Source organism: Lycorma delicatula, chromosome 2 (assembly GCF_047948215.1).
Source record: "Lycorma delicatula isolate Av1 chromosome 2, ASM4794821v1, whole genome shotgun sequence".
Lineage (NCBI taxonomy): Eukaryota > Metazoa > Arthropoda > Insecta > Hemiptera > Fulgoridae > Lycorma > Lycorma delicatula.
The window spans coordinates 72,394,582-72,419,300 of record NC_134456.1 but is presented as its reverse complement, the minus strand read 5'-3'; the positions used below and the strand labels follow the sequence as shown (position 1 = coordinate 72,419,300).

The 24,719-nt window shown below is 29.8% G+C and overlaps 2 protein-coding genes across 2 annotated transcripts in view; one reads left to right on the top strand and one right to left on the bottom strand.

Moving 5' to 3' along the window:
• LOC142318902 (xibalbin-1-like) overlaps window positions 1-24,507 on the bottom strand; it is a 177,337-nt gene extending 152,830 nt beyond the window's left edge. The window contains exon 1 of the mRNA XM_075355551.1: window positions 24,322-24,507. Within this exon, the coding sequence (XP_075211666.1) occupies window positions 24,322-24,421 (100 nt within the window). The 5' untranslated portion in view covers window positions 24,422-24,507. The remainder of the gene's footprint in view (window positions 1-24,321) is intronic.
• SkpA (S-phase kinase associated protein 1 SKP1-related A) overlaps window positions 1-24,719 on the top strand; it is a 100,259-nt gene that overhangs the window by 2,598 nt on the left and 72,942 nt on the right. The gene's annotated exons all lie outside the window — the stretch shown is intronic.

The following is a 24,719-nucleotide window of genomic DNA, read 5'->3' as shown; positions in this document are numbered from 1 at the left end:
AAAGCTTATTTTGGCCTTGAAACTTCCTGAAAACACTACCGCGATATGTTTGATCAGTAGGTAATAGCATTCTGATTGGTAAGGATGTGTATTCGGTTCTTGGCAGATTACTGATTTTGCCGGCTTCCGTGGCGCAAGTGGTAGTGTTTCGGCCTTTCACCCGGAGGTCCTGGGTTCGAATCCCGGTCAGGCATGGCATTTCTTACACACGCTACAAAACATTCATCTCATCCTCTGCGGAAAGAATTGCTTGACTGCGGGCCTGAAGGTTAAACAAAAAAAATAGCATTATTGATTTCGCAAAATGGATGAAAAACGGAACAAAAACGAAACCGGGAAAACAATTTGGAAGTTTGTGAACTCTTAAGAAAACAGTTTTCGTGGTCAAATATCTCAGCCGACAAATGATTCCATCTAGTTCAATAGATTCAAAGATAGTCATGAATCAGTCCAAGATGACCCCCGGTCCGGTCCACCTTCCAATTCAAAAACCAACGAAAACATTGAGAAATTTGCGATTTAGTGCTCTCTGACCATAGACTTACACTTAGGGAGATGGCTGATGATACCTACCGGGTTGGTCTAGTGGTGAACGCGTCTTCGCAAATCAACTGAATTTCGAAGTCGAGAGTTTCAACGTTCAAATCCTAGTAAAGGCAGTTACTTTTATAAGGATCTGAATACTAGATCGTTGGATCCTGGTGTTCTTTGGTGGTTGGGTTTCAATTTAACTACAAATCTCAGAAATGGTCGACGTGAAACTGGACAAGACTATACTTCACTTACATATAATCCTCATTAATCCTCTGAAGTAATACCTGACGGTGATTCCCAGAGGCTAAGCAGGAAAAAAACTGATGAACTGAATTTAAATGTTTACGCAGTTCAATCAGTTTTAACTGAAGATTTGAACCTGTGACTAGTGTCCGCGAAATTCATTCTGAAATTACCAGACCAATTGACGTGTCCCATGAACTAATTAATCTGGCCGAAACCGTCCCAGATTTGTTAAATATGCTAATTACAGACGACGAATCATGGGTTTATGGGTATGACCCAGAAACAAAGGCATTGCAGTGGAATTGTCAAAATTCACCATGAAACCCAATTTTTAATTAAATTGTCCGCGATAAGGCGCGACTAGTCGGTCGAATGTGAAGAAGGTGGTTTTCTTTGATTCTAAGGGTATCCAGTAACACGAATTTTCCGTTAGGAACATAAAGTCAACCAGAAATACTACAAAATTGTCCTTCAGCGTTTGCACGAAAATCGTGCATTCTCGACCGCGAAAGTTTTGCCCATATTTCACATTTCTGTCCTTCTGCAACCCCTCTGTTCCTTGATTTAACCCCTGCCACTTCTACGTTTTTCCTAAATATTAGCTGAAAGAGAACCGATTCAATTCAATTGAAGACATCCAGGCAAATATGCAGAGGCGTCTTAATATCCTTAAGGAAGAAAATTTCCAGAATTACTTCCAAAAGGACTATTTAGAAGAGGATTCATCACAATAGCCTGTAAATATTACCGTATTTAAAATACAAGCCTAGTCTTAAAATTTTCCAATCACACCTTGCAGTTTACAAAGTATTGGTCTAATTCTTTTTAACCAAAAAATTTTACTCGTCAATAAAAGCAGCTGTTAAAGAGTTTAAAATCGGTGTATAGAATTGGAGGTTTTAACTTACATCCTTCCATTATCAGTTTGCTATGATCATAAATAAAAACCTAATTACCCTACAAAATAGTTATTCCCATTTGCATAAAAGTAATTAAGCAAAAAGAAACATATTAATTAAAAAATACGACATTTTTCTTGATGTTAAATTAATTTGCATGTACAATTTTCTTTTCATAAAATGAACAAAAAATGTTAGTAATATATTATAAGGTAAGGATGTATTAATCTGACAAACGATCTTAGGGTCATGTCATGTGTCTTTTTATTAAAATTGTTAATACAGCAGTTTTTTTATCTAGACGAGCGGTCAGCTATTTTGGACGTTGAGCTATAGCCTTTCATTCAACCACCAGCACTATCTATCTCTCTTCTTTCATATGACCTTCTTTTAATATCTTCCACCACGTAAATTATTAAATTTTCTTCTTTTCATGGATATAGGTTACGGAAACAGCGGTATTTATTAATTTTTATTACAACATATGAACTACAAGTTGTAACATATTTTCACGAAACAATAGATTCTCTCTCTCTCTATATATATATATATATAGAGAGAGAGAGAGAGAGAGTATATATATATATGTATATAGTGGTTCTATATAAGACAAAAAATATTCAAAACATTGGAGAGATTTAATATAAGATTAATGATTTGTATAAAAGATACGAATAAATTTTTTATTTTTATTTTTTGTGATGCATAAAAGTTATTTCTTTATTTTCTTTTCATTTATTATTAATAAATCCGTTTGATTTACAGCTTTTATCTAACGGTCTTGAGAAGCTTTCTTAAAGAGATTTAAGTAATTTCGTATTAGCCATAATATTAAGATATGCAAATATATTTAATTTTATAATAATATTGGTTTTATATTTGTACAAGTATTGCTTCTACTTTACAGATTTATCATAGTATACGTACATCTTTATAACATATTTTTTTACAAAATAACTTAAGTTGTAGCTGTATATTTCTTTATTAAAAACTTATTATATACTCATATTGTATACCTATTATATAAGTTAAAATTCCTGCTTTTCTGTGTTCTTTTGCGAGGCCTGTGTAATTTATTCCGCCTTGAAAGTTATCGAAACCCGTAGTGATGACACAGCTTCCTAATTACCGACTCTAGGAGTGTACTTGAGATCTTGAGCTGCAGATGTTCCATCGTCTAGATTATTCATGTTACCACAGGGTTGGTCTAGTGGTGAACGCGTCTTCCCAAATTAGCTGATTTGGAAGTCGAGAGTTACAGCGTTCAAGTCCTAGTAAAGTCAGTTATTTTTACACGGATTTGAATACTAGCTCGTGGATATCGGTGTTCTTTGGTGGTTGGGTTTCAATTAACTACACATCTCAGGAATGGTCGAACTGAGAATGTACAAGACTACACTTCATTTACACTCATACATATCATCCTCATTCATCCTCTGAAATATTGTCTGAAAGGTAATTACCGGAGGCTAAACAGGAGAAAGAAAGAAAAAGATTATTCATGATATCCTTTCAAGGATAAATAATACTGTGGTACTGGTTTGGGTCCCTGGCCATTGTAGCATCCTCGGGAACGAACGGGCCGATGAGGCTGCCAAGAGAGCTGCAATAAATGGCATCCGAGTACAATCGACATGTAAGAGAGATGTATCAGATCAATCCGTGTAAAATTGCGGGCTCAATGGAATGAATAGGGTCTGGCTGCTGAGTCCTCCTACGGCATTACATAATACCCGAGAGAATGTTTTCGAAAAACCTCTTTTCCCGAGCAACAGAAGAGACCAAGTCATCTTAACTCGGCTAAGGACTGGACACACCAGGCTTACCCACACTCATCTATTTGGCTCTCCTCAGAAGATCTGTGAGGCTTGCAAGGTCAAATGGTCCGTACACCATCTGCTTTTTGATTGCCCAATCTTTGGAACCATCCGACAAAACTTAGACCTGTATTCAGATATGAAATTTCTACTAAACCGGAAAGAAGGTATAAAACGTCTGTTGTGGTTCTTCTCCTACAGTGGAATGAAGAATACAATTTAGTAGTTTTTGTCTGATTTATGTATTTTAGTTTGTATTTTTTGTTGTTACTTGTCTATGTTTATTCTTCTTGTTTCTTTATTTTTTTTATTTTTGTTTTTTAATGTTACTTTAGTCGCTAATGACTGTAATTGTTGATGCAACTGTAATTAAAACATTAAAAAAAAAGTAAATAAATAGAAATACGTAATTCTGGAAAAATTTGGAAATTAAGTTACTTTTTATTAGAAAAACTATTGTAAAATAATTATCTAATTTATTTTTTTTTAACAAAAGATAAGAAAAATTTATTTAATTTTTTTGTTGTAAAAAAGCAGGTCTTTGAGTGATACATACATAAGACGAAGCTATCGTAAATATTTTGAATATTTATCCCACACACATATGATAAATATATTTTTTTTTATTTATATTTTTTATAAAATAATTCTTTTACTGGTTTTTTTCTTTTTTGACGAATTAATTCACCAAAAAAGCTTGTACTTGGGAATACGGAAATGGGATTTTGTAGCGTATAAAAAATCCATATCTGACCAGGATTCGAACTGGGGCACAAAAATAGTCGTATCGGACATATATAATTTGTATTTATTTGTGTAAATAAATATTATTATTATTACAGATTTTATCAAAGTAAACCATTCCTGAAAAAATCCGAAAAAAATTACAGAATTATCTTGCAGTAGAATATTATACAAAATAACTAAAATGTTGAATGAGAATTTATTACACTTCTACTACTAACTTTTATGGTGGAAACATAATTAAAAAACCTTGTACAGTAATTTATAATATCCGCGAAGTGTTACCTTATTGCTACCCATTAAGCAAATAAATATATCAGGTAAATGGACCCTTTTTTTACCACAACAGGAACAAAATTTCAAAATTTATTTTTTTTATTGTTGTTTTATTATATAAACTAAAAGAAACAAAGAAAATCAATTTTTATTAAATTTTATAATTCCCACGTTTAGAAGCTTATTAACGAACTCAGGCGTGCGGCGTGCGTGTGTTTTGATAAATAAATATTGGTTTCATTTCCCCAAAAATCGATTCATCCGTATAAAATCATATATTTGAAAATCCATAAAATGTAAATTTATATAAAGAATTTCATAATTATATTAAATATTTTAAATAGATTAAAATAATTTGTATATCTTTGTTCAATAATTCCCTTTTTAGTGAGATAATTGTTCAGATACAATAGTGAAAAACAAATTTTTATTTCAGTAAAACTTAAGCGTAAAGACTTGTTTTTTATAATCGCATCAACAATTTAAGTCATTAGCGACTTAGTATAATATAACTGTATCGGAAAGTGTGTAATCTTGAACAAACTCAGACCGACAATTCCTGAGACGTGGTTAATTGAAACACAACTACCAAATAACGTTAATATCTACAATCTACGTAGTATTTAAATCCGACTAAAAACAACTACCTTTACAAGGATTTGAACCGGAGAACTTCGACTTCGAAATCAGTTGATTTACGACGACGAGTTTACCACTAGACCAACCCGATGGGTTAAGGCTTGTTTTAATTTGATTTATTTCTAGTGATGGTAGCGCGATAAACCGGAAAAAAATCGTTTCTTATTTTATTTAGTTTAATTTTTTATAATTATTCTTAGTTGATGTAATTATTATTCTTTATTTTATATATAGATGTACACATCACTTTGGCCATCCAAGAACGCTAAGTAAAGATTGATGAAATGATCAACATTGTTTTATCTATTTCTATTAATTACATAATAAAATAATCATATTGGAAATAAATAATAATTTGACTTTAATTTGTAATTTATGTTAGAAAACCTTTGAGAGGTAAATTTATCTTCTACAGCTCTGAGGATTACAGTAGCGTACTTATTAATGATTCATCAAAACTAAAACTAAATAATTTAATTTATTTGGCTGTATTTAAAGCTAAAAAATTCAAGTGCGGTATAGAAAAAAAATTCTTGTAGTTAAAAATTTCAGAATGTTTATTTGGGTATATTTTTTGTATCTAACAAAAAAAATATTTTAATAAAACGGAAGAAACAAGCTTAAAAAACTTTTCCAAATTATGGTATAATTTTTATTCATCAAATTATTCATGTTTCTAAAAACTGCAATATACATTTATAATTGATTAATTTTAAAACTTTACCAGATATTTAATACAAAAATGTTTATTGATTATTAAATCTTAAGTTAATATTCGATAAAATCATTTCTCATTTGCATATACAAGTTTTGCAACTGAGAAATGATTTATGTGTATCTCTCTGATAAGCGATTTTGGAAAAACCGCTGATTGATTGAGGCCTTTGGCAGTTAGTCTGTTAACAATCGGTCATAATTGTTCAATAATAATCATCTCACAGGATGTACAATAGAAGCTACAACTTAGGTATAATAAGTACTATTCGCAGCACATATCATCGACTGAGTTTTTTGTTCATTTTTAATTAAACTGGGCTGTATTTTACAAATATCACTTTCATTATTCATTATTTAACACTAAAAGAACAATTACACATGGATTTTTATTTTTACAGAATATGTTACATATTTCTGCTTATCAAACACCAAGGGATGATAAGTCCATAACAACAAATTTCAAGATTTGTAAGTCTCCTTCACTTTCTCTCTATTTATTTATTATTTTAATTTTCTCAATCACAGTTTGTATGAGGAAGTTCTAAAAAATATTATATATAAAAAGATCGTTAAATTTTAATCAATAATAATTCATTTTTTAATAATCTGAGTTTTACTCTGGTGCAGCAGTGAATTTTTTACCATTTTATATTTAGGTTCAATCACAAGTAGAATAAAACTTTTATTCAGTATTAGTGTACTTACAAGGACAGAAGTTAAATTCTAATAAATTTTTCAGTTACTTAATAAAAACTACTAAGAACAGTAAAAATAATTAATTAGAATAGTTTCCTTTACATTACAATTAATTATTAATATTAAAAATTTATCACAGGAAGGAAAAATATTAAAAAATACATATTTTTTATTTAATCATTGTACGAAGTTGTTTTTTATTTCTAACGAAGTGTTGTGATTGCGAAAAATTTCGGTTTTCAGATTCCATTTTAGAACCCATTTTGACTAGTTTCGAGTGACGTCTGTACGGACATATCCCGCATAACTCAAAAACAATTAGCCATAGGATGTTGAAATTTTGGATTTAGGACTGTTGTAATATCTTGTTGTGCACCTTCCCTTTTAATTGCAATCAACTGGACCAAAGGTGTCCAGATAAGCCCAAAATCCAAAAAAATGGATTTTGAAATTTTTCTTAACTGCAGTAATAAGTCCTCATTGAGAGCGTTTCAACGATATATCATAAGTGGTACTTAATTTCATTGGTTCCAGAGTTATAATAGCCAAATAACATTTTAATTAATGAAATATTTGGATCTTACAAGGGGAAGGCACATCGTTCGATTCCGACTTCATCTCCTGTTTTTTAACTTTTTTTTTTTAATTTACATATATTGATTTATTAATAATTATTAATCTCTGATTGTAAAATAAATTTACATATATTATTAATTCAATAATAACTATAAAAATAAATATTAAAAAATATCAGAAGTTATTAATGAAATAAAATCTTATGTACTTTTAAAAATGTGTATACGTAATTTAATAGGCGTATAAGGAAGTCATGTGATGTCTACATCAGATTTTTTCATAACATGTACGTTTCAATCTGTTCAACTAGTGAACATAAAGCAGTCTCCCCAGGGTCCTATGAGATTAGGATGTTATGTATGACATGTAAATAAGGTGTAGTCTTGTACAGAATCTGGCCGACTATTCCTGAAACATGTGGTTAATTGAACCCCAACAATCAAACTGTCTAGTATTCAAATCGGTAAAAATGCAGTTAACTTTTACTAGGCCTCAGAACCTTCGACTTCGAAAAACAGCTGTTATACAATTGATTGCAACGAGTTAACCATTAGAGCTGTCTGTAGGCTTAAAAGAATACTTCTCTCTTTTTTTAGCATTCTATCTCTTAGTTTTAGCATTCTACCTCTTAGCATTTCCAATCGGTACCTTATAAGGGACCATAAGTATATTTATTGATAATCACGTGAAGAGAGATCTCCGATGAGTCCCCTTATTAAAGCATATAAAGTTTTAATACATAATGTATAGAAAAAGCACTTGTATAAGTTGTCCAATTTCTATATTTAATATAGTATGAGAAATAGACCACAGGTAGAAAAGAATAAAATTAAAACTAAAAGCAGTGCCATCATTACCATTATATAAAATAATACTATATATAAAACAACTTTTCGTTGGTAATAGAAATAGTTGTAATTTGAAGACTATCAAAGTGACGTTCACTACAGAGGGATAAACTCATCCCGTCCTCGCACTCCTAGGACCCGGTCACTCCTCTGGTTACATCTTCCAGGTCCTACACATGGAAACGTTTTAGTCACCCGATGTCATCGCTGTTGTCTAATTAATTTATTACGAGATAAATTACATGTTTGTCTAACCTCTGTTTAAACCGCAAACAAAGTTTTAGGATCTCTTCGTAAACAGAAGGTAATCGATATTCATTAATTTCTCTACGTTTAAAAACAATGGCGCCTCTGTTATAATTCTCACTAATTTATTTTGGAATCTTTGAATTATTTCAATATTGCTGTTACTCATCGTAATATTACTAATATTGCTGTTACTCATCGTCCAGAGCTAGATCCCATACGTCCAACCAACCGGGTTGGTCTAGTGGTGAACGCGTCTTCCCAAATCAGCTGATTTGGAAGTCGAGAGTTCCAGCGTTCAAGTCCTAGTAAAGTCAGTTATTTTTACACCGATTTGAATACTAGATCGTAGATACCGGTGTTCTTAGGTGGTTGGGTTTCAATTAACTACGCATCTAAGGAATGGTCGAACTGAGAATGTACAAGACTACACTTCATTTACACTCATACATGTCATCCTCTGAAGTATAATCTGAACGGTAATTACCGGAGGCTAAATAGGAAAAAGAAAGAAGATCCCATACGTCCAAATAAGTTTAAGAATAACTTTGTAGATCGACAGTTTATTAGATAACTGAGTTTCTGCCTAGCAACCAGTTTAGTTCTCTATACTTGATGTTAAGCAGTTTCCTTTTTTCTACCACGCAGCCCTTCCACGACAGGCGACGATCCAAGTGTATGTCAAGGTACCGTACCAATCTGTGTGAGGGTTGTAGACGCCATTCAGGTATACTAGTTGGTAATCACCCCTTCTCATCGTAAATGTCAGTTGACTCGATTTGTTCTGATTTACCAACATTTAAAATCGATTTTGTTCTTTATGTGTTTTTATAGAAGTAATAATTTATTTATTGAAAATACAAGAAGGTGTGTCACGCTATAAAATAGGTAGCACCTGAACGAAGCCAGCTCTAAATACCAGTAAAAATGTAACAGTATTTTAGATGCTTAATTTTAAAATACTTTCTGTTAGACTTTTTAACAAAAAGTATTTATTGATATCGGTTAAATATTTACAGTTATTTTATTGTTTTATTTTTTGACTTTTTTCAATATCTGAGTTTAAAACCGTTAGAATCATGGTTTTATAAGTATAATGTGTAAATATATTGGAGTGATCAAATTTAAATTATAGTTTATTATTTATTCAAAAAGTAAAAAAATAAGTAAATTACGCGTTCTTATTTTTTAACATAATCTCTCCTTTTCAATGTACATGCACCATATTAAGGTTAAATTCCGTATTCCTTCAGAAAAAAATTGTTGTGACTGCTAACGGACTCATTACCGAACAACTTTAATGATTTTTTTTTATTGGAACAAATCTTTTTACCCTCTAAATCTTCTTTTTTAGTTTCCAAACACATGGAAGTCAGATTCAAGATCCGGACTATAGGAGGAATATTGAAGAATAGTGAATTTTAAATCACAATTTATAGCCATCGTATGAGCGATCACTTGAGGCAACCATTATTCTATGAAAAACAGAGGGAATTTTGACATTTTTCCGTTAGTTTCGGGTGTCTTTTTTTATTGGACCCTTTCAAATTTAATTAATGCTCGGGTATGTGGTTTTTTGATCTGTTAGGAAATTGATATCATCCTAATTATCAAATTGAACATCCTACATATATAAAAAGAATGAAGCTATTTCTGCTGAAAAAGTGGTTTTTGCATATTTTCAGTTTCGGAGATGAAGAGTGTTGCCATTGTATCGATGCTATATGAAGTAAAATAATGTATCAAGGGTTTCATCAGTCGACAATAAACTGTAAAAATTCATCGCCCTTTCTTCATATTGTGTAATATGTGAGAGGTGTCTGCTCATGTTCGTCCGTAGCATTCATTGATTTCAACGTGCGCTTATTTTCGGGTAATTAAATTGATTTCTGATACAGATATCCACACTGCCGACACTGATGTTGAGTTTAGAATCCCTATTCCGATAATTTTGAATTTATGTGTTAATCCTCTAAACCATTTCTTCTATTGTTAATAGTTTTTATGGACGGCAAGAATGTAGTTCATTCACTACACGTTCTCATCCGATTTTAAAAAATTTACTCCATTTATACATGTTTATGTTTGTCAACGGTTCCTCATTAAACCGATTTTTAAGTCTTTCACAAATTTCTAAACATCTTATATTTCCTTTTGTAAGACGTTTTATAAAATAATACGTTGTTCCACGCTTGATGTATTTATTTTTTTCACTCACACTTGTAAACAAATATGATGTAATAGCCGGGTGCTAAATTACTAGAATAGGTTGTTTCTTGATTCTATCCATGAGACAGTGCTACAAACTTCGATTTTTTTCGTTTATTTGTTCACTCTTCAGATTAATTTTTAAAGTTTTTTTTTCAATTAATGAATTTAATAGTTTTTAGTCAAACAAAATATTATTTACTAACAAACATATTGCCATTTGATATGAATTAAAAGTAAATTATGTTACATTTAAGCAGAATGTTGTGTGTAATGCCCTTTGGATTAATATTTCATTAATCGTTAAAAAATATTTATTACGTAGAAGGTGTAAAAATATAAGGAGGAATTAAATCAATAAATTTAAAGTAAGCAGTTCGTGTTTTATGATGGTACGTTATTGCTGTGTGGTGAGCGAAAGCTCATTCAAAAAGAATGTTGAGTTAATTGCAAATATTGATCTGCAAAATTGAAGAAAAAAGGTACTTATTTTATAAATTGGTTCAATAGCACGAAAATTATTACGATGTTACTACGTGGTGTTTTGTTCTATTTAAGGTGTAAATTATTCAAACTATACGATCAGATTATTATATACTTTCTACATATAGGTGTGGTTTTGGATGAAATTTGACATTTAAATCTCATTTTTTGCTAGATTTCACAAGCTTGTTGCATTTTGAATCTATTTATGAAAGATATCTGGATAGAAGATAGGGAAAAGAAATTTTAATCCTTTACCATACAAATACTGATCCGTGTTTTTTGCGAGCCGATACTGTTGTATCCGTTGGGGCTGATAGACTAAATATTGAAGTTTCCAGTTCATCTAAAATCGATCAGAGGTAAAGATATATACGATATATAAAAAAGTAGCCGATAGGTAAGGTATAGTATTTTTCTTTGCCAATCGATTATGGAATGATGAGAATGTTATAGCAGGGTGAAACATTGCTCTGGTTTATACGCATTTTCTCATTCTACACATTTCTCAAATATTACCTAACAGGTAATTGCCATGGAACATTCTTTGATTCATATGTTCTCAGGCTGTAAGAAATTCACTAACTAATTAGGTAAGATAGAAATTATTGATAATATTTCCTGATTTGTTGATAATTTTGAGTATTCCTCAATTGTAAATGCGATTAATTTAACCTTTGAATTTTAAATAACTTAATAAGTAAGTACTTTCATCGTACTAAAGCTCAATTTTCTTCGACCACTATACAAAAAGACAAAAATTAAAAGCGCCAAAAACTACCACTTCCCTTTTTTAATTTTATTCAAAATTTAATACCATCAATGCTTCATATATAGAAATATTTTAGGTTATTTTGAAAGTATTTATGTTGAGCCTATCCGGAATTTAAATACGAGGTCTGTTCAAAAAATAACCGAATTTTTTCTAATTACGCGCCAACGAAGATATTTAGTGACGTGCGGTTGACAGCATTGTGTCCGCATAACCTTCTCTGTAACCGCATGTTCTTGGATTGTTAATATCCGCTTAGATTTCGTGGTTATTGTTATTTGACTGCAACATGTTTAAGTGTTAGTAGCGATTAATGTACATTTTTCAGGGGTAACAATACTACGTAAAATTTTACGTGAAACTGGGAAAAACTTTCACAGAAGCTTTTTAAGTTTTAAAACAATCTTACGGAGATGATTGTCAGGGTCTTACGAAATGCTACGAATGGTTTTCACGATTTAAAAGTGGTCATCAGTCAGTGAAGATGACTCTCTACCAAGAAGACCTTCGATTTCGATTGAAGACACTCATGTTCAAAACATCAACTATCTGGTGCGTGCAAATCGCCGATTGACTATCAGAGAACTTGTAGAAAGGGTTAGCATCTCGATTGGATCATGCCATGACATTTGGGCTGAAAAATTGAACATGCATCGAGTTGCAGCAAGGTTTGTTCCTCGTTTATGACTTTGTTCCTCGTTCATCTGAGGGGATGGTATGCCTCGAGCTCGTTTTTAAGGGCAACGGGTGCCCAGGTGCTCACCAACCATGTTAATTTAAACCAATATCTGTTTCGGTTCCGCCTGGCAGCTGATGAGCTGTGCATCTGCGGGGAGATCCAGTCAAATGAATACCTGATGTTTGATTGCCCTGATCTTGGGGGGGGGGGGGTGCCAGAGAACTTAGAGGTCAAGGGGAAAATTAGCCACTCACAATCGGCGAGAGAGCCGCATTGTTGGACCGTGTGGGAGTTCTTGATGTGGTTGCTTTGTTCAACCGACATCAGTAGTTTACCTAAAGGAAGTACTCCTACCGCACTGCTGTGTGAAGCTAACCTAGAGATATATATGGCTGACGACCAGCCAATTAAGGCTCCAAGTACTTTAATATGGTGGACAGGTATGGTTGCTGGCATTCAGTGACCTAGGCGTGGCAGAAAATTGCTGCCTAGACGATGTATATTTTAATTTATGGATGTCGTATGTATTTTTATTAGTTAACGGGATGCGCCGTATTTTAGTAAATATATAACAAGTGAGCGGTTGGGATACGTAAGCCGGTGGTGTATGGCACCGAGCTTAGTCCGCTCACGCTTTAAGGTGTACTGTATGAGCTATTTAGGAGACTTGTCGCTAAGCTATTTCAAGGCTCAGTAGTCGTTTGTGGCACAGACATTCGGTCTTATGCTTTAGGACGACCGAATGGGGTGGTGGCGGGAGAAATCCCAAACCTAGTTTGATGACCGAACAGCAGAAAGATCTTCGAGTGGACCATTGCCGGCAACTCCTTGAACAAGCCGATGACGATGAAACATTCATGCAATGGATCGTAACGGGAGACGAAAGCAATGGATCGTTACGGCTACGACACTGAGACGAAGTACAATCATCAAAAAATCGTACATTACAAAAATCCCTACTAACACTTAAACACGTTGCACTCAAATAACAATACTATAAAGACTAAACGAGATATAAACAATCCAAAAACATGTATTACAGAGGAGGTTATGTGATACACAATGCTGCCAACCGCACGTCATTAAATATCTCCGTTGGTGGTAATTAAAAACGTTTCGTTATTTTTTGAACAGATCTTGTATAGGCCAACCCACATACATTCGAACGTACATCTTCCGGTAATTTCTATTAATTTTTTTTTTTTTTAGAATAAGGTAGTCCTAAAAGCCATTATTTGCGAAAACCAAGATATCAACATTTTTGCCGATCTTTATAACTATGCTGCTTCAACAGATGTAGAGCTATACCCGGGAAAGTAAAATTTTAAATAATTTTCTTTTATTTGTATGAAAGAGTCGGCATCATTAACAACTATGGTCGTTAGTCCGGAGGAAATTGGTAACCTATGAAAAGATGCCGTGCCTCATCGGGATACGAACCTGGGACCTCCACACGAATGTCGAGACGGTACCTACTCAGCGTTTTAAATTATTATTATTACAATTATTTTTTTTTTTTTTTTTAATAAAGATATACTCTATTCCTTCATCTCTGTAATATTTTTCAGTTTAGAATTTATTTTAGTATATTTAATGCTATAATTAAAATCTGTTGATTCCTTCGGATTTAATTATAGAAAAAGAAAAGTCGATTTAATAAATTAGCATAATTAATTAAAGGCAATATAGCTAATTATCATTCTGTTCTTTTATATGTAAATCAATTATCAATAATTTCATTATTTTTAACTTCAGCGAAACAGATTATAGACTAATTTAAAATGTTTAATATAAAATCAGTCTAATAAAATTTATATTCGTAATTAAATTTCATTTGGTTTAAAAAAAAACAACCATCCATATAAGATCATAATAATAAAAAATAATTTATTTGCATTAATTTAATAATACAGAATGTTTAAGAGATATTTAATTTTTAACGTATTTATTGTCCCGATCAATTTTATATATAAAGCCAAAAGTTTGTCTGCCTATCCATCCGTCCGTTCGTTCGTTTGTTTGTTTTGGCATCACGAAAGAACCAACTTTCAGATTGCTTTCAAATTTTCAGGATACAGTCGTGTAACTCCAGGAAAGTTTTTAATCCATAGACCAAGACTATTCCCTTGAGGATGAAGTTTTGAATTAAAAAAAAAAATAGATTAATCCTTTTATTTGATTATTATATTCTGTTACTATGGCAACAGAAGCAAGTTATGAATTTTTCGTCGTCACAGATGTGTGTTCTTTAGTTACCATAGTTACAATTATTCTATCTTTTGTAATTTAATTTTTTCAGGTTTCTTTAATACCTAAATACTTTACTTGTTATTTATCAGTATTATTCTTACAACCATGAAGATAATTAACATTACGGGGGACCAGGGACCGGGGCCCTCTGGCTAGACGGTCTGGCTCCCTTTGCTCGCCACGATTAGCTAGTAATATGATAAGCAAATATCACTCTCTATTACTCATGGTTTTTATTTGGGTTACCTCCATTAATATTAGAGGCATTAATTATTCTTTGAGTGAATATTATTAAAGAAAGACTTTTTAATAACAAAATAGTAATAATGGTAAATAATAAAACTTCATTAGAATGAAGTTCATCAACCATTTTCCAAGCAATTTTTATTATTCCAATCACGATTTCGTCTTTATTATGGGGTTCATTTTTGAATTTCATTTTATTACAATGTTGTTCTGGTTACCAGTTCTTATTTATTACCTGGAAAAAAATTATATCAAAATTCCAAGAACAATAAAAATATTTAATGATTCAGTTAATTACTGATAACTATCTGATAAATGAAATACTATAGTTGATACGAATTAAAAAGAGTCATAATTCTGATATACCACGTCAACAGTAACGTATAATTCTCATAAATATATATGAAGGTGCATATTCCTCTTAATTCTAAACGACTTAATTATATGTGAGTCCCAAAATTTACCCAGCCATTTTCAAGAATAGCAAGCACCCCATACCAGGCATATAAGAGAAAGTGAGAAGAGAAGTAGTGTCCTGTTGCGTCTTTACTGATACAAATATATTACATTCAGGCAATAGTAGCTCTACAAGGGGCATCTTTGCTTTGTTCAACACAGGGACTGGCTGTATCATGAACATCATTGCTATCAATTCGACTGGTGCCTGTATACCTCAGCTCCTTTCAAAGCCATAAAAAAACTAAAACAGTGTGGATAAAGCAACAAATTAATGTTTTCCTTTTTACTGAAAATATGCGTTATTTATATTTCTTAAATTCAATTGGAGGCTAGATTTCATAAAAAGCATTGAAAATTGATAAAATATAAAACTTTAAAATTTTAGACTTGGCTGATTTTTTTAAATACTTCGAGAAATAATGCTTCTTTTTTTAAAATCTGGTTTTGATATTCATAAGTTACAATAGATTAAAATATTTATCCTCTTAATCGCAGTTCTAGAAACATCTTAATTTATAATTAAAAAGTTTTAAAATAAGAAAAATATTTCAGATTTTCCAATAGAATGCCTGGAAACTTATTAAACTTAATAAAAAAGTTATTATAAAAATGTAATGTTTTATGTATAAAAACTAAGGTATATTAATGCTGAGCAATCGTCATCTCAATTCCTTTTTAATTAGTATTAAATAATAAAAATAAAAAGTTTATTTTAACCAGAAAGAGTTCTCCAATAAAATAAATTATATTAGTTTTAATGGGTTTAATATTACAAATGGATTAAAAATATCAGTATTAATATGTTACCGATATTAAAGGAGATTAGAACGTATTTTTTTTAATATATATATTATTATTATTATTATTATTATTATTATTATTATTATTATTATTATTATTATTATTTATTATTATTATTATTATCAAGCTGTTATTTTAATTAATTTATATAGATAACAACTTGAAAGTAACCATACTGTATTCAGTAAGTGCTATTGATCAACTTCATGATGAAATAAAAATGTTATAAAACCGATAAGAAAAAAAAAAGTAAATGGTAATAGCAAAATCAATTTTATTTTAATATTATTTTTTTTTTTTTTTTTTATAATTATTAACAAAATTTTTACATAAATTTCAATTATAATAGAAAACTGAATTAATTTAACTGTAGTAGTCAAAATATTATACATAATATAACAATAATTAAATGTAAAACATAGGTAGTATACTATTACAATAGTTCCGAAACGGTATGTCGCGACACACTGGTATGTCACTCAGTCGTGTGAGGTGTGTCACAAAATTTAAAAACAAATTTTACGCCATTAGAAAGTCTCTACACAACGTAATTTTTACTTACCATTTCCCCTTTAATAAAAAAAAAAATTATTTTCAGACTGACTTTACCAATCCCTACGTGCAACGAAGCTGAGTATAATTTTCCTTCCTGCCTAATATCTTTGAGCGATGGTGAACACCTGTAACAATGCTTAGTTTGCTCTTTTTACTTGGTAATAAACCAAGTATTCAGTGTTGAGGAATTTATCACTCGGAGTAGGTTTTTTCAAGATTGAAGGAATATATTGAAAATCAGCTTACACAAAATAAAAAAGACTACCTGAAGAAGTTAATAAAAGAACACCTAAATGCGTTACAAATTTCAATAACAAAATATTTCCCTATTTTATCCGTTTCAGAGTTAGAATAGGTAATTTCTCCTTTTGGTTCTTCTGGCAAGATCAACATACAAAATGTCTTAATCTAACTGTGAATGAAAAAAATGAATTGTAAAACTTGTTATGCGATTCGACCATGACGACAAAATTTCTAAATGCTTTCGTACTTTTCGATTTATGCGCGATGTCAGTATCTAACAATCGCAAAGAGGCCGTAAAAGCTCCCGTTTTCAACGTCATACTTGTGCGAATCAACATTTTCTACAATTAAATCTAAACAGAGAAATACACTGGTACATCTTGAAAATTATTTGGTACTTAATATAAAAAAGTAGGCTTTTTAGACTTCCTAAGTTATAGATCTACTCTGGAATATTAAAGTAAATTTTTCACATTTATAACAAAACTTATCCGCTGGATGTTTGCAACGTTGACGACTATAGAATTTTCCATTTTATATAAAATATAACAAAATCACTAAAAGATTGATTCTATATTGACTGCATTCAAGACAGAATCAAACCAAACTTTAAAGAAACATAACAGTCTTTAAAGGCTCGTAGCATGCAATAGAAAACCCGGTACAGCCAGGTGTAAGCAATTCCAGGTAATTGAAAACAGGTTAACAGATATTCGAAAATAGGGACGTAGTGACATTACTGTGAAAAGATATTTTAATAACTAATAAAATGAAACACAAAAAAAAGTTTTAATTAAGTTATTTAAGTTGTATTTAACAGGTTAAATAAAGTCTGTACTGGATTTATTCGAAATCTTATTTTATTGATCAAGCTTAAATATCTATCACACTATAGTTCAGTAGAGAATTATTTAAGAGTATATTTCGTATTAAGTTTTAATAATAAACTTACTATTTTTTATTTTAAATTTCGTTGAAACATATGAGATTTTTGTATTATATAAACATTATAAATAATTAAGCAGGAATAGGTTTAGAAAAAAAAATCCCTTTCGCCACGCCGGAAGGCGGAGGTAGATTTCACCTGTGCTAAGTAGGAGATAAATAGATTAACACCTTAAAGTTAAGAAAAACTTCAAATTTACTCAATACGACAACGGTTGCAAGTGTAAAAAAGTTTCACATGTTTAGTAAACGAAAAGGCTCATATTTTTACAATACCAACAATATTTTGGTCATCCCTTGCCTTAAGGAATATTCGTATCAAAAATTATTTCCGACAAAAATTTTAGGTAATGTTTAGAGGACTAACGACCACTTTAAACCGATTCGATACTCTGCCAATTAAGGGAGGTATTTTTTTTGTCTTCAGAACCCCATTTTTTCCACCCTCTGGGCAAATTGTTGGCGATATCAAAAACTCTACTTATATAAGTTTTAGACCTTTATCCAAAGAATAGTAGGAACTTTAAACGAATTCGATATTTTACTTAATAAGAAAGTTTTAGCGATATTTTGTTTTTTCGAAAAATCCCCCCTCCATTTCTATCCATAGTCCGATTCTGCCCATTAACGAACTCGACCGAGATTTTAAGTTGTTATATTTTATGTATCAATTTGAAAGTGATTGGCGCAAAGTTACGGCAGTTATCTTGTCCACAATAAAGTAAAATATATATACAATAGGTAGCTTTCTTATGAAATCTACCTATTGATTTCACTTTATTTATGTTTGATTGACGACCTGTTTTTTTTTTCTTTTTACTTCTGTAGTAGTAATATATTTTTTCCATCAATATACCAAATTGATAGTAGCAGTATTTAATTTTTAATTATAATATATTGTTCAAGAATTTTGTTTTATATAGATAAACAATCTCTGAAAAATGTGTGCAGAACATATTTTGTTAGAATTAAAAATTAGTTTATTTATTTTTTTTTTTTTAAATATAAAATATGATCAGATATAAATTTAATTAGATAGAAATTTTAAGAGAAGAATTCAAAAGTCGGTAAATAGAAATATAAAAAAAAGAAATCTTGCCATTAGAGAACTAAAAACATCCGACAATGAATTGCATAATTTGATCGTGGTAGCCGGTCAGTTCATTTTTCGAAAGTGTTTTGATTTCAATAATTTTACGTTTTTATTTGCGTCTTTATGATAAAATCCTTTGTATTGAAAAACAAATGATTTTTTAACGATTAAAACCAATAAAACTTTTTTAAATAAATTAAAATCGATATTTAAAAAAGGATTTTTTAATTTCTTTAACAAATTTCGAAGCATCAGGGTATCAAGTTATTTTAGTGATTTGATTGTATAAAAAAAATACGTTTTGAGCATTAAAAGTTTTAGTAGAGAAAAAAAGAGAAATGGGGAAAGAGGAAAGGGAAATATGAGAAAGAGAAGTGGGCGAAGGAAAGGGAAAGGGGGAAACAGAAAGGGGAAAATGAAGAAAATGGGAAAAGGAAAATGGAGAAAGGGGAAAGGAAAAGGGGAAAAGTTAAATCTTGTGAAGTTCCGTAATGTTCATTTTGTAAATGTTTTATCAAATATTCAATTGTGTTCATATAATTTACATATATAGTCAAATCTAGCAATAGTGAAGCATTGCCGGGTCTGCTAGTACTAAATAAATAATACGTAATTTTCTAGAAAGGGGATGAAAAATTTTGGCTATTTTTTTTTCAAGAAATACTAAAAATTAATGGGTAACAAAAATTTAGATTTTTATATTTTAAATGGAAAGGAATACTTGCGAGTTAGTTCTATTTTTTTTTTTTTTTTTTTTTTTTTTTTTTTTGCTGCAGTTTAGTTTGCAATCAGTTGCAATTTACTAGAACCATAAGAAAATTTGAATATTAAAAAAATTACCTGCAAGAGGGATTTACATTGAAATCCGTCAAGGAACTGTATGTGTATACATATATATCTTACACAATAGACATAAATATATAATAAACATAAATAAGTACGTACGAAGATAAGTCCAAAGAACATTGATAAAGTTCAAAACATAAAAAGGAAAAAAAAAATTGTCGTATCAATTGCACAAAGGGTAATTAATCGATCAAAGAAACCGTAAAACAAATCAAAGAACCGTAAAACGTAAATGGCGAAACGAAATGAACAATTTTGATGATGCACAACACCCTAAGGTAACTGATTCACCTTAAATCTCAGAGAACTTACAGATCTAATAAATGCAGTCGCTTTAGGTGTCTAATTTCCTCGCTGTTATCCAGGAGATTAATCGCGAGCCAGTCCACATGTTTGTTCAGTCTCATTTTGTATCTTGTACCGAATCGTCGAATCTCCTCTCGAACGCTTTGCTGTTCCAAATAATCCTGGATTTAAATTTAAAATAAATTTTAAAAAAAATAAAAAATATTTTTCATTATAACAGACCATTGGTGGGGAAGTGGGCAAAAAATCTGTAAGGTGGTGTGAAGGGATATTGATGTAGAAAATTTAATGTAAAAACCTCCCATTAACTTCTTTTCTGAATCAAGATACAGCTAAAAAAATAAAAATATATAGTAATTTTTTTGCGAAGGTTGATGGTGATTATTAAACAATTTTTTTTTGGTAATCTGTGATCTTGATAAAAAAAAGCTTCAACTTTTATAAGAAAAAACTTTTTTTCTAAAGTGGCCCTGTAAAATTTGAATTTTTTTCGGCCAAAACACCCCTACCCCTTTTTCCAGTTTTAAAAAAATTGAATACTTTCTTTCACACCTCCCCCACCCACGAAGTTAGTACCGTCCACCAAGTTTGAAGAAAATGGGTGAACAGGGCCTAGAATTATAAGACCAAATGTCAACATACGTACGTACGTACTTAGGTACATTAACACACAATTATCCGTTTGACAGATATAATTGTTTTGGAGTTGGAAACATTGTAATAATCTTTTTTTTTAAATTATTTACAATTTATTTAAGTCCATTTTTTTAATGTCATCTCAGCCACAAAACTAAAAAAGACCAATTTTTTTATTTTATTGATTTATAAGTTTTCCTATTATAACCATAGCAGATTATATTGCTATAGCGGGGAAAGTAAACTAAATGAAGTGTAAAAGTTCAATTCTTCCAGCGATATCTTGCTGAAAATTCTTCCTTTATCGATAAAATATTTTTTTACTTAATTTACCTGGCTACCTTACTTTTTTATTATATTTTTTTTTTTTGCTACTTGTATTTTTAATAGGCTTAGTGTAATATTTTTTATATAATCATTTCTTCATATATCTTACATTTCAGAGAGCTTTTACAAAAAATTTTTATTTCTAAATTTATTATCTTTCCTGTTACCTCACACCAATCTTCCCTGTTATAAATCCCAAATATATTTTTCTACTTCATATTCGTATTGCTTTTAATGTAATAATTGTATAAAAATAATAATTTTTTTCATTAAATTAATCGTGATAATATAAATGTATACACTGCAATTTTCTACTGTATTAACCAATTAAAAATTTACTCAATTCTCAGTAAAACAGGAAGAAAATACTCTGAATTTTATATCAAGTAGTTCTATTTCTACTATAATTTCGATCTCTACAGAGAAACTTAATGATTTAAAATTTATAAAAATTACAAATAATATTTAAATAAATAATAAATAAAATAAACATCAAAGATAACAATTATCAAATATATGCAGTAAATATATTGTATATTGTAATATATTGTGTGATTGGTAAATAATGAAAAATATTCCGAATTTGCAATAACTCGATTTACAATTCTGGTATTACAAATAAGTACAAAACAAATTTAATAAAAGATTTTTAATGACGCGTTATCCGATTTTAATTAGAAGAATTCTCTTTCATGGAATAATCTTTTAGAATTCCAAATTTGTCACGTTTCAGCCCCCATTTTATTAACACCCGGTAATAATTTGCTGTTATATATTCTGAAACTCTATTGATATTTATACGTTAAAATTTAAAATAAAAAGATTTTTAACGCAATTTTTTCCCCAAGTAATTCTGAACTCCTATAGCAAGAGAAAGCATCTAAGAGATGCTTTCATCTTAGATGTAATTCATCTTAGATGAAAACATCTAAGAAAATTTTAATTCAATAAGCCGTCATAAGATATCGTTAAATATATAATTACGAAACTAAAAATCTCCGGTAAAGTAAAGGAAAAATTTAAGAAATAATATAAAATAATTCAGATGAGATTAATATATTTTTCAGAAAAAGAAATCGAAACCAAACACCCATTTTAAATCAATAGCAGTCTAAGCTAATCTTACTTCGATGGTTATACTTATTGAGCTTTGATATTCTGAAATAATGATTTTTCTCCAGAAAACCTTACAATAATTTAAGTAACAAATTAAATTTAAATATTTTCAAAATTAAAATAAAAATGGGCATAATAAATTTAAAAATTTTATAATTTTTTAACAGACTTAAAAAGTGAAGCAGTTTCTCAGTTTAACTAATACGTATGTTTTTCCTTCTGTTTAATTACAGCGAATTCTTTTTATCATTTCGAGCGTTACTTTTTACTAAATAGTCCGATTATTAAATATTTTGTACCGAGAACATTTTTTTTTTTAACGAAACACTACACACCCTATAAAGACAATTTGAATTTTTATTTATTTATTTTTTACGTCATTGCTTATATTAAATTCATGGCCTTTAGCTTAATGATAGAATACACAATCAACTTAAAACTGACTGAATATTTTCACTCAAAAATTCAATAAAATTATTTAAAAAATAAATTGGGAATAATTATTTAATAATACGTGTATTATAATTATCTCTTACACAAGAAAGTCTTAGCTCACACTGGGTAGTATACTCTTAATGTTATTTCTCGCAGTTTTTTTGTAGACCAACTTATACTTAAATCAAAAGAAATCTAAATAAATATAAAAATTAAAAATAAAATTAAAAAAAGATTTTTTTAATTTACTTATATTCTTTGAAGTCTCACTCTTTGAAGTCGGACTCGAAAAAATGGCTTGCAGGTTAATAGTGATACTTTATAATTTATAATTCAAAATTTAATATGGATTTAAGAAAAAAAGTTTTTATCTTTTGCTTTTTTTAAGTCTGTTTTTATCACTTTTTGTAATAAATTACAAAATTTCTAGGAAGGGGGTGAAAATTTCTGGTTAATTTTTTTTTTCAAGACACACTAAACAGTAAGGGATATCAAAAAATTAAGATTTTACATTTTAAATGAAATGGGTTCGAGATGGATTTAAATTTAAAATATTTTTTAAAGAATTTTTAAAAATTAAAAAAATATTTTTTTTTGTTACTACAGAACATTGGAGTGGAATGGTCCAGTTTCTATAGTAGTAATATATAAATGTACGTTAGTTATATTTTTAACGTAATGAAACATTTTGATGTAAAATAAACATATGTTATACTGATATTCTTAAGTTTTCTTTGAAAAGAAAAGAAAGTGTTAAAAGTTCATCCTTAGAAAGTTTAGATAAGTTTCAATAAAAATCTCAATAAGTGAAGTAAACCAATATATTAAATTTAGTCTTTTTTTTTTTTTTGTTATATTTTTTGTTTTTAAATACGATATAATAAATGAAATTATCCTCCCATATTTTATTTTCGTTTTGCTATATTTATCTCTAAGTTTCTATCAAATGTTTATCTCATCCATTTAACATGAAAAATACACCCTTAAAAAGTTTCCATTAGATTAATGATATTGTAGTACTTAAAATATTCGAGTAAAATTCTTAAAAATGCTTATCGTAGTTTAAGATCGCAATTGAAAGATTATTCGGGTTAAAATGAAATATTTTCCTTTAATTTATGAATATAATCGTTTTAAGTACTTAAAATTTTAATACTTTTTTTATTTAATTTTATCATTATTACATAATACACGAGTATTATTTAATAAAATATAAATTGGTTTTATAAAACCTAAATGGGTTAAAGATTCTTATGTTTTTGCAAACCTAAAATTTTACCAAATATACATTTATAAATAAATAAAAGTACTGTTATATTCCTTTTCAAACGAATAGGAAAAGATATTTTGTGTCATACTTAAAGAATGATAACATATCGAGTCTTTTTACGTTTTTTAAACTAGAAAAACTACAAAATGATTTTTGTAAGGAAATAAATAAAATAATAGTTTAATGTACGAAAACAAGTAATAGAAATTTTATAACATTGTATTGATATAATAATATACATTTCAAACTTCTTAACTATTCAAAAAGTTTATCAGTTGTTATAACTTTTTAAAATTAAACATTCTGTTAAATCATAATTACATAATTTTAAAAATATTCTTAATACTAAAAACTAAAAATAATGAATTATAATAAATTTAATACTAAAATAAGAATTAATAAAAATAATTTACCATCTTCGAAGTATGAAGGTGGCGATGCTTTGGCGCTGGGAAAGATTGGGCCTAATAGCAGAAGAACGCAAGAGGCCAGTATCAAAAGTTGGGCTTTCATTGTTACAGGATCGGAAAGAAATTTTATCTGGAAGATTTGTTACAAATTACAATTCTAAGGGCACACAACTACTGGCCGCGCTGTTCTATAGCGATTCTACAAGTACTACTGGTGACGCCAAGCGTCGGTCTGATATAGAGATAGACGACATCAGGCGCAGGCGTTTCTCGCCCCCACAGTACGGTCCGCGCCTCCTCAAAAACTTTTTGAAGCTCCCTTATATCGATCATTTTTAAAATTTAACATTTTCCATTCATACAACTAAATGAGGTTCTTTGATATAACTACGTTACAAATA